This window comes from Solanum dulcamara, chromosome 2 (genome assembly GCF_947179165.1).
Source record: "Solanum dulcamara chromosome 2, daSolDulc1.2, whole genome shotgun sequence".
NCBI lineage: Eukaryota > Viridiplantae > Streptophyta > Magnoliopsida > Solanales > Solanaceae > Solanum > Solanum dulcamara.
In genome coordinates this window covers 6112332-6124368 of record NC_077238.1, presented here as the reverse complement: position 1 = coordinate 6124368, position 12037 = coordinate 6112332, and the positions used below count along the sequence as shown (strand labels likewise).

The window sequence follows — 12037 nt, the reverse complement described above, 5'->3', positions numbered from 1 at the left end:
TTAAATAATTAAATTATAACCAATAAATGGCCGCCACGTATTTAAAAAAATTAATCAAATTATTTAATTAAAATGATGTTAAATAAATTTTAATTTATAATTAATTTTAAATAATTAAATTGTAACCAATAGATGGTTGTCACGTATTTAATTTTTTTTTCAAATTACTTAATTAAAATTATGTTATGAAAGTATTGCTTTATAATTATTTTTAAATAATTAAATTATAACCAATAGATGGTCGCTACGTATTTAAAAAAGTTATTCAAATTATTTAATTAAAATTTTGTTATAGAAATTTTGATTTATAATTAATTTTAAATAATTAAATTGTAACCAATAGATGGCCTCCACGTGTTTAAAAAAATTATTCAAATTATTTAATTAAAATTATGTTAAAGAAAATTTCATTTTTGGAACTAAGGTGGATAATTATCATATAAAATTCTGAAAATTAATTCCCTTGTCATCCACGTTTAGGTCCAAAAATAACCTTTTATTTAACATAATTTTAATTAAATAATTTAAATAATTTTTTTAAATACGTGGCGGCCATCTATTGGTTACAATTTAATTACAAATCAAAATTTATTTAACAGAATTTTAATTAAATAATGAATAATTTTTAAAACATGTGGCGGCTATTTATTGGTTTCAATTTAATTATTTAAAATTAATTATAAATCAAAATTTATTTAACAAAATTTTAATTATGGAAAAGGATATAAAATACCTCAACCTATTGAAAATGGTACAAAAATACCCTCATGCCTTTTTCCGTTAAAGAAAAGGTCATATTTTGACCTAAAAGTGAATTTCAAGGATATTTTAGGCCCAATAGATAAATGAGGGACATTTTTGTCCTAAAAGTGAATTTCAAGGAGATTTTAGGCCCAATAGATGAATGAGAGACATTTTTATACCATTTTCAATAGCTCGAGGGCATTTTAGGCCCTTTTCCGATATTTATTTGTTCCTCTCAAATTCGTGTAATCTTTCAATTGTTCATTTGGTCTTGAAAAGTTAAAAGTGATTATTTTTCTTCTAAAATGTGTTTATTCAGAAAAGTTGAATATAATTTTAGAGAAAAATAAAATAAGTTTTTAAAAAATAATTTTCTCCATAAACACTTTTGAAATATTGATTAAGCATAAATTACTATTCTAATATTATTAAAAATATTTTTAAAATTAATTAGTCAAATATATATACTGCTACTCGAAAAGTGTTTTTTCGAAAAGCACTTTTAACACTAATCACTTTTCAAATTAAACAGATTTGAAAATTGGACCAAACAGACTTCAAGAATACCTCATTTCCTACTCTAAATTGGACTTCCATATATTCTCAAGAATGTTGAAATAAAAATAACAAAACAAAAAAAAAGAATAGCCAAATAAAAGTATATATATTAAGAAAAGAATCAACAACCCCTATTTACTAACCGTTAATAGCCTTAAATATTTTTGCATTTTGATATGCTTTCTCTAAGTACATTCTAAATTTATTTAAATTCAAATTAATATTTTGTTGTCTAAGATAAATATCCATAATCTCTTGAGACCAACCTTTTCCTTGAAGAGCCTTTGGATTTTTTAACACCAATTTATTTTCTTTTCCAAATTTTTCCATTAAGCTACTTTCTTCAACTCCAATTTTGTATTCCTCATAAACCAACTTCATTTCCCTTGCTAATTTTCCAAAACAAATATCTGATACTCCTTCAGCTCCAATTGGAACAATTTGTATGAATATTGAACTAGGACGTAGAAATAATGCATGTGTTAGCGCTGCTCCATGAACTCCAATCATTGCATGGCTTGAGTGTATCAATCCAAATGATTCATGCAATGATGTTGTTTTTTTCGGCTCGAATAAAAGTACCTCGAAACCTATCTGTTCCGCGACCAATCTTACTTCATCCTGGTTCAGAATCAGACGTCCGATGCTGCCTCCACGACTTGCTAAGACGAGTCGAGGACGAGATTGATATTGAATTTGAGGCGAAAACTGAGGTTGAGGCTGGTGATGAGACTGAGACTGACGTTGAGGCTGATGATGAGACTGACGCTGAGACTTACTGGTGCCATATGTGGTAGCTAGAAATTTATGAAAATCTATTAGGGTTTTTGAGGTTGGTGTTAATTTTGGGTCAATGTTCATGAAACCATGTGACATAAGGCCAATTGTCACTCTAGGGAAACAATGTGTGACATTAACCTCCTTGTCAATATTAATGATAGGATGTTTACTAAAGCTTTGTAATAAATCCTTGTACTTGTGGACCCACCAATCTTGCAATTTGGATATTACTAAGATGAAATCTTGATTAGGAAACAAAGAATTAACAGTGATAAAAAGTGGAATGAATCCATCATTGATATCATGGAAGAAGTTACCAGTGTACCCTCCCACACTGAATACAAGTGCTTGGGCTTTGTGATGGATCAAGCAATGTGGGCCTATTGGGCCTGTATTAAGAGTGAATTCCTTGATTGAGCCCATTGTGTAATTCTCCCATTTTCTTGGATAGGGCCTAATCTTTTCAACTATGATGTTTGTCTCATTCTTGTTGTTGGTTGAGTCCATGTCATAAAATGTTGACTTAATTGGGTCAAAAATTGTTGGCCCATTGATTGAGCAAAGATCATAGGAATAATGAGACCTATCGCAGTTGATTTTTGACTTAGATTTTTCTACTGAAAAAAACAAAAGAAAGATTGTTAGAAACATTGACACTGCATGTGTCATGGGTGCTTGGAATTTTTACGAGTTTTATACGTCTAAAGTTCAGTCATATATACTTGAACTTCATGAGAAAAGAAAATTATATTGAAATTTATTTACACAAACAATAATATGTCAAACTTTAGACCATGTGAGTTTTTATAATTTTAATCTCGAAACTTGATATTGGACAAGTTGAACTTATAAATTTATTTGGGGGATTTACACAAATCTTATAGTATTAAGAGCTAATTACATCTTATTTCTACTCTTTTTCAAATTACAAAAATCCCTTAAATTTGGTGAAATCCGAATACATCCCAAAAACGTTTCGATACATCGCATCTCTGTTCCGAATACACCGCTCAACGTCCCGATGCATCACATCTCAATTTCGAATACATCACTCAACGTCCTGATACATCATATATGTTCCAATACATCACATAAAGTGATGTATCCGATCGATATATCTCATAAAGTGATTTATCCTACGTTCCGATATATCACGTAAAGTAATATATCCTAAAATAGGAGAGAGTAGGAATTTTTGTGATTTTTTCAAATGATAGAAAATTTTAAAGAATATGATAAAATAAATTATGTATTTAGATAATTTTTTATGCAATTCCTCTAACATTTCCGTCTTTATTGAATTTTTCATGATACGAATCTAAAATAATCAGATCGATATGCATGTCGGCTCAAAAAAAAAAAGAAAAAACTTTTCCGTAACGGATGCATGAAGATTGAAGCAATCACGGAAAGTAAAGACTGGTTGAGATGTTAGCAAAATGACACGTTTAATTTACTCTTAAAACTATATTCAAATATATTATTTACACCATTTCAACATGCAAGTCCAATTTTATTTTTATTTTTAAAAAAGATAACATTGTCTCGAGCTTAAAAACTGAAAAATAATTAAACACAGTAAACCTAAGGAACTCATGAATAATGAGTAATTTAAATTAGGATTAGCTACACAAATGTTGGAAAATAGTTTCAGGATTTATCAGAAATAACTTTTCTACACACACAATTATAAAAGTAAAGTTTGTACTTTGTATACATTTTTAGTCTTTTCAAATTTCACTTATGAGACTATATTGAAAATGTTATTGTTGTTGCGACCATTTCTTTACCTTTTCGAACAAATAAGAATAATTTCAAAAAGAATTTTGAATTATTTATACATTATGGTAGGTTATTATCATTTTCACCAATGATCATAAGAAATTTACATATTATTGTACAAAGGACATGATTATGCAAATATTTTTGTAACTTAACATCGTCAATGAGTGCAACACGCATATATAGAACTTAAACTCTTATAAAGTGAGAAAGAGATAGAAGAAATATACCTCCTTGGTTATTATGATGACTGATTGCATCAGGGGTTGAGGTAATAAAATAATCGTGAGGTCTCGAGTTGAAGAAAAGTTGATTTTGCCTTAACACTTCAATCGTCAAAACGAAGAGCATAAGTCCAATCAACACCTTTGTTGAATTTGAACCCTTTTTTTTAACTATATTAATCTTCATTGTTACTAGCGCGTTCTTGCTACTTCCAAAAGAAAAAAATAAAAATAAAAAAAATTTTAAAAGAGGAAAATTTATTGAGGAAAAATGGATTTTTTTTTAAGAAGAAGAAGAAAAGAAGAGGAGAGATGACAAGGAGATGGGAATTTTCTTCTAATATAAGCTTTACACCTTTTGAATTTATAAGATTAATTTAGTGAATCATGTTTCTTTGCTTGAACCCTTTTGTCACATATGTCTAAAAAAAAAAGGACTAAGTTATATACACGAACGATATTGTAAAGATTTTTTATATTATTGTACAATTTAATTTCTTATAGAAGTCAGAAAATAATTAGTTGTTGTGTATTATGGGTGCCGATGAATATTAATAAATAAAGTTATTTAAATTATTTTTTAAATGATCTGATTATATAAATTTTTACATAAAATGCATAAAACTTAAATTCAAAAAAAGAAAAACATATATAGTCAAACTTTGAATAGGTTGATTTGTCCACTTGGCACAAGGAGGTGGAAAATTAAAACTTTTTTTTGGCTGATTGAGTGGAAGAAAAATTAATGGAGAAAAAATTGGAGTAAAATGTGGATATATCACTTTCAAGTTGTTGAATAAAAACTCAAATTGAATAAATTGTGTGCAACTTTTCATCAAGCTCAAATAAACTTTTTGGCATCTTTCAATAAATTCATAGCTTATATTTCCATACATCGATTTTCATCTTTCTAATTGGTTAATCTACGAGGATAATAAATTCAGTATAATTTTATAAGTGGAGTTTAAAAAGAACCACGATCCTATATTTGTGGGATAAAGAAGCTACTTTCAAAAGACCCACTATTCAAATTGATCAATCTATAAATCACAATAATTTTGAACAAGAATAAATAATTTATTCAACGTCACTAATATTATTCTTTTGTGATTTATGTTTCTCATAGACCCCCGGCTCTAATTGGTCAATCTAGAACTTGTTTTTTTTGGAAAATAAGTGGATTTCTTATTTATTTTACAGCACTTCGTAAGTAAATAAAAAATATCATCTCAAGCGAGCACATTTATATGTAATCTACCAAAGCACTATAAAATAAGTGGGGGTTGAAGGCGTTGGCCTGGGGGGTGAGGAGGAGACGATAACTTTTTGAGAAAATTATCTAATTACACTCCTTTATTTACCATATTTTTCATTACTCCCATTCATTTCAAAAAAATTCAAAAAAACCTTTTTTTTTCATCCAGATACATTAAATCAGTAATCCGAATGCATTAATTCAGTAATCCGGATTACATTAATTCTGATTCATAAATTATGTCTATGTTCAATGTATCATGCTTTAAATGTTACCTGATGACCGCTGATACATAAAACCTTTGTTATTGTATCCGGATTACTAAATTAATATATCCAGATTATCATGTTTTAAAGAAAATTTTGTAAATTGAAAAAGAATAGAAAAAATGGTAATTAACCCTTTACACTATGTGATTTATGTAAATTTTTCTAATTTTTTTATTAACTTTAATCATGAGAGTATTTGAATGATTGCTATTTACTAATCAAGCTGGAACCAGATAGATAGCTGCATTAATCATCAACTGAAACTAGCCATGAAGTGGTAATTCCTACAACAATAATAATCGTGTACCTAATTAAGTTAGAAGTGTGAAATCATCAACACATTCACATCCAACACTAATTTTATACTTAAGTTTAGATATGGTAAATTAATACTTTCTCTGTTTCATATTAGTTGATCAATATAATAAAAATAGTTATCTCATATTAGTTGTCCACCTTACTAAATTAAGAAAATATTATTTTATTTTATTTTACTCTTGCAATTAATTTTTTTCAAAAGTATTCACATTTATTTCTAAATTTCCCAAAAAAAATTTAAGAAGTGAATTAGTAAAATTATCTTCCTCGACACTACTCAAATCAGACCAAAATTGTGTACCTAACTTCACCTAATAGTCTAATACTATCACAAAATTCAAACACAATCAAGAAAGTTAAAAAGACATTACTCAAATCAGACCAAATTTCAATTAGAGAACAAATCACACAACCTAAATATCTTCATCATAGCACTAAATTGAGACCTCCTAATTATTGGGTGTGGTTAAATAAAGTCTCACGTTATTTTCTAAAATGAAAAATTAACAAGTTACTTATAAAGTGTTAGATACTAAGTAAATAGTGTTAGATACTTTTAATAGTGTGAGATCTTTTTTTTAAAAAATAGAGATAAGGGTTAAAAACACATCTAAATTATCCTTTTTTTTTAGTTTCATACCTAAATTATTGAGAATATGAGTTTCATACCTAAACTATCACTTGTTAGTATGAGAAACACACCCAATAGTTTAGGTATGGAACTCAAAAAAAAGAGGAATAGTTTAAATGTGTTTTTGACACTTATTTCAAAAAATTATGTGGGTTTGATACAAAATGAACAATATCACATCATGTTAAGAAGATTTTTGAATTGTTTTAGCCCAACAACCTATATGAGAGTCATGATTCGGTGAGACAATTATGGAGATAACAGATTGATGACATATATAAGGTCCGACATATTTAGTGCCTTTGCCCAGCTACTTGCTGATTTGCTAGCTTTACAAGCCCATAGCTTCAAAGGCGCATGCACAAATCAGAAGCTAGAGGATTTGGGTGGCCATAAATATTCAGTGAAAATTGGTGGTATAATTAGCTCATAAATGACGATGGGTCACGTGAAGCTTTTTTCAAAGGCGAGATTATTGGGTGTGTGTGAACAAAAACATGAATTAATAATTTTAAAGAAAAGGCAACTTATTTATAAGATATTGAATAATTTTAATGGTGTGAGATTTTTAGCGGAAAATCATGAAAATTTAGTTTAAAAAGGACAATATACAATCATATTTAGAGATATTTTTAGATTATTTTAGTTCAACACTGACAATACAAATATAAAATATGTTGGTGTTTAATTTGAAACGATGTAACGTGTTGCATTGTACACTTGTCATTAGGCACGGTACTTTATTGTCATTTTTATTAACTGCAACTCTATGTTTTAGGTAAGGATATTACTTTATCCGTTTAAAAAATAATGATTTATTTTAACTTGATACGAAATTTAAGAAAATAAAGAAGATTTTTTTAATTTTGTGGTCCTGAATTAAAGTTATATTAAATATACCAAAATGTTTTTTAATCTTGTGGTCAGAAACATGTCACGCAAAAAAATTGAAATTAAAGTGTTGCCAAAAAAGGAAATGAATCATTTTTTTTTTGAAACAGGCTAAAAAAGAAAATAAATCATTGGATGTATTATTTGTCTCTTTAAGTTAAAAAATTGCGTTAAGAATATTTGTTACTTTAAAAGACCAAACAAATTGTAAATATTTTTTTTTAATTTAAGATTTACTACTATATTTATATAAATATATGTTCTTTTCGTTTTGTATTAGGAAATTAAATTTAAGATGTTTACTATTGTTTTATTCATGAACTATATCTTTTCATTCATCCTTTTAACTATTTTTTTTTCTTTTAAGCCTAAATCTTCTCATGAAATTTTTTATTGGTTTGAAACATCAAAAAATATCAAGTTAATATAATCTTATCTATCAAAAATGATTTCAAAATTTATCTCCCTAAATTAGTTTGTAAAAATGAAAAATTTATATACCATTTTAAAGGGATTTTAACATTGTATATCCTCTATCCTCTATCCTCCCATCAAAATAATAGTTGTCAAGTACCTAAATATACAACTTATTTTATCATATTCTTTATTATTTAAAAAAATTATAAAAATTTCTATTCTCTTATTTTCAGATATATCACTTTACGCTATATATCGGTCGGATACATCGCGTAAACGTTGAGGGATGTACCCAAAACTGAGACGCGATGTATCAGACGTTGTTGGGATGCATTCGAATTTCACAAAATTTAAGAAATTTTTATATTTTGAAAAAAAAATAGGAACGGAATATAATTAACTTTTAACACTATGAATTTGTATAATCCCTCCTTTTTAGCTGATCAGTCAAATGTGTTAGTTGCCCAACTTTTAAGAGCAAATTAGCCCAAATATAACTCAATATCTGGGCTTATTGGAGTTCAAGATTTGGGCTAATTAAGAAAATAACGCAAGAGAAACTTACATAAATATACTATATTAAGAAAATATTTATCATCTATAGTAATAAAAAAAAATTACTGAACACTTATAATACATATTGCAGAAAACTATTTATAAAACATATATAATACAAGTTTTATGGATGGATAATACATTTATCACATACTTTAATAGACTTATAATACATTATGTCAGTTTCTTACTACACAAACATAATATATATTTTAAAACACTTATAATGCATTTATATTACATGCATAATTTATTTTTAATACAAGTGTAGATTTATCATAGTATTGCTATAAATGATAATACATAAAAAAATATCGCTAAAATCAGTAATTAATTTTTAAAGTATTCAATCAAGTAATATTTTCAATAACGAATTTGGGCATGGAAATATAAGTCTACTTTGTTTGCTTTGGGTCCAACTTAAGTCCAATTAGAACTACATTATGCATAAGGCCCATTACTATGAGTCCGAGATTCAGACCCGAAAAACTAAATATGGGTCATTTGAAAGGTCTCCCACGTGGCATAATAAAGTGGGACCACATATGGCAATTATGTCAGAAAAATTATTTTATAAGGGTAATCATGTAATTGAACAGCCCAAGATTCGTGGACAGGAATCTACCTCGGGATTTGAAAACGAAAGACTTCGAGATTTGCGAGAATTTTTCGCCGCAATTAATAATACTTTCACTTCTTCGGCAGTTTTGTTTTGTACCCCTTTAGATCCTCTGGTTCTTGGTTGATGATATGAATTTTTACTTTTTTACCCTCTTGATCTTTTTAGAAAAGACGATGTGATACATTGACTGTCCTTTAATAAATTTTATTTAAACACTCGAATTATTATATATTTTGATTGAGAATTTGCATATATGTTTATATGTTTCAAGTATATTTTTGACTAAAATCTTAAAAAGATTTTTTTGAATGTACTTTCTTTAACTAGCGCTCAAAATCAGGGTGGGCATGATATGGTAGATACCGAATACCATATCGAAATCAATTTTTTTAACATTGTTGTTTGGATATTATAGTATTTGATATAGTATTTAGAAAGCATTTTTAAAAAGTTTGATATTCGTGTTACGGTATTTGATATTTATAAATAAAAAATTGAAATACCAAATACCGTACTGAAGTAGATAGTTACATATATATATATGTTGAAATTTTAATTACTCTATCCTGATTTAAATGTTCTTTTTGGTTTATTGATTATTTAAATGGATACTTTATTTTGAATATTTTTACATGTATAAGGTGTTAGTATGATATAATTGAGACATTTCTTAAAAAATCAAAGTCATAATTCTTTATTATGTTGAAGTTGACCAGACTATGATAATCAATTTACTGTACCATAGAATATCAAAATCAAACTTTAGAATATCGAACTATACCGAACAGTGGCGAAGCCACTTATAATTGAGGGGTGTCGATCAATACTCTTTGGTTAGAAAATTACACTGTATAGCAAGGTAAAAATATTTTCTTAAGTAATACATATTACATATTGATACTCCTTGACTTCTACATAATTTAACTTACTTATATATTGACACTTTTTAATTGAAATTTTCGCTATGCCATTGAATTATCAAATTAATTTAATATCGTGATGGTATAATATATTTAAAAATTGAAAATCAAAATTACTTCACTGCATTGTAAATTTGATGTCTGTTACAATTGAGGCTAATACCCAATATTCAATTCATACCCGTAGCCCATTAAACTCTAGAGAATATTTTGAATTGAAAGGTCTTGAAGCACTTTGAAACATATTACTTTCAATTTTGGAGAATTAATTTCCAAGAAAATGAAAAAGATGGAGGCAGTACAAAAAAAATTAAAAAATAAAAATCCCTGTTCAATTTTTGATAGGTTGGCAAAACAAGAGAGTAAATTTTACATAAATTTCATAGTGATTCTTTCCAATTATATTTTATTCATATTTTTTAAAAAATTACCTGAAATTCCTTCTTTTTGATAATCACGTACGTCCTGATATATTACGTAAAGTGATGTATCCGACCGATACATCACTTTTGATACATCACGTAAGTGATGTATTCGACCAATACATCACGTAAACTGATGTATCCGACTTTCCGATAAATCACGTAAAGTGATTTATCCGACTACAGTGATGTATCGGAGAATAGGAGAGAGTAGAATTTTTTGCAATTTTTTCAAATGATAGAAAATTTTAGAGAATATGGTAAAATAAGTTATGTATTTATGTAATTTTTCCAAAATCTCCATCTTTGACAAAATACACTCTTACATGCTATATGACACCTCGTATCAGATACACTTTTAATAAGTATTGAAATTCTTCATTATTTGAAGTCTTGAATTTGAGCTCACAAAATATATATTTTTGCGAGTATCATCTTCGGAAATGGACCTTGACCAAACCACGAGAGGTTATAAAATAAGTATAGAAATTGGTCTTCTTAGTTTATGTATAGCTAAGTATTTGAGATAAGGTGAATTTCCTTTTTTCTGGATATGTTGTTGTTGCAAATTTTCTTTCTAAATTTACCCTTACTTTTGTCTTGAAGTTTCCACAAAAGCAAATCTACCATGAACATAATAATTTTTGTTTAAACTATATATATAAAAAAGAGGCAGTTTAGTGTATTAAATTTTTACTATGCATGAAAATTATGAAATGTATCAGATTACAAAGGTCTAGTATTTCTGCTAGTGATTATTTTCACGCTCAAATATGTTATTTTTTAGCCACATAATAATAACTTTATTAATTAGATCAAGATTCCATTTCGATTGTTCAAATTATATATTTTAAAATATTATTGAATATTTATAAATATTTAACAATAAACCCAATTATTACATAAACTTTTTGAGATCACTACGAAAATTTATAATTTAAATTTGCCTCTGAATTTTCATAACCATGAATTAAAATATCGAAAGATTCGTGAATATTGAGAAAATCAGCTTTAAATAATTAATGACAGCTACAACTAGGCATACCTAATTGATGATTACCACTTATCACAATTAATAATGTTTAGGTATTTGGATTATTCCTTTTACTCTATTATAATATATAATCGAAACTAATCAAATACAAATTGCGCTACAGAAGCTTCCACGTATGTTATTACATTTCTCCATGCAAATTATCCCTCTAGAAAATACGAAGGATTTAATTGAGGGCGGAATTAAAATTTTGAATAGGATTCACAATATTTTTTTTTAAAAACGCATATAAAAGGTCAAGAAAATTCAAATCAATTATGTGTATAAATAAAAGAATAGTTTACTTTTATATATAATATATATAATTTTCAATCTCCGCCCCTTATTCCAATTAAGAGATTATTTTGAATCAAAAACAGTTAATACATTAAAAAAATAATATTTCAGTGCAGAAATGTTTTAATTTGAATGAAAATTCAGAATTTATAATTTTTTAATTCTGAAGTTTATTATATATTTATATGTACATATTTAAGGGATTTGCATCAAAATTTCTGGATTCTGGATAATCTGTACTTTTGAATAACAATATTTTTAAAAAGTATACTATTGGAACATGTTTTTCTTTTGCTCATAATTTCTAAAATTTGTCTTT

At 27.1% G+C, this 12037-nt stretch overlaps 1 protein-coding gene across 1 annotated transcript; it reads right to left on the bottom strand.

Moving 5' to 3' along the window:
* Positions 1-1398: 1398 nt before the first annotated feature.
* On the bottom strand, positions 1399-4402 carry LOC129874739 (xylan glycosyltransferase MUCI21). Its single transcript, XM_055950086.1, has 2 exons — positions 4095-4402; positions 1399-2699 (listed from the first exon to the last, which is right to left on the bottom strand). Exons 1-2 carry the CDS (start codon positions 4273-4275, stop codon positions 1441-1443), a joined length of 1440 nt encoding a protein of 479 aa, XP_055806061.1. The 5' UTR covers positions 4276-4402; the 3' UTR covers positions 1399-1440.
* Between the last annotated feature and the right edge of the window lie 7635 nt (positions 4403-12037).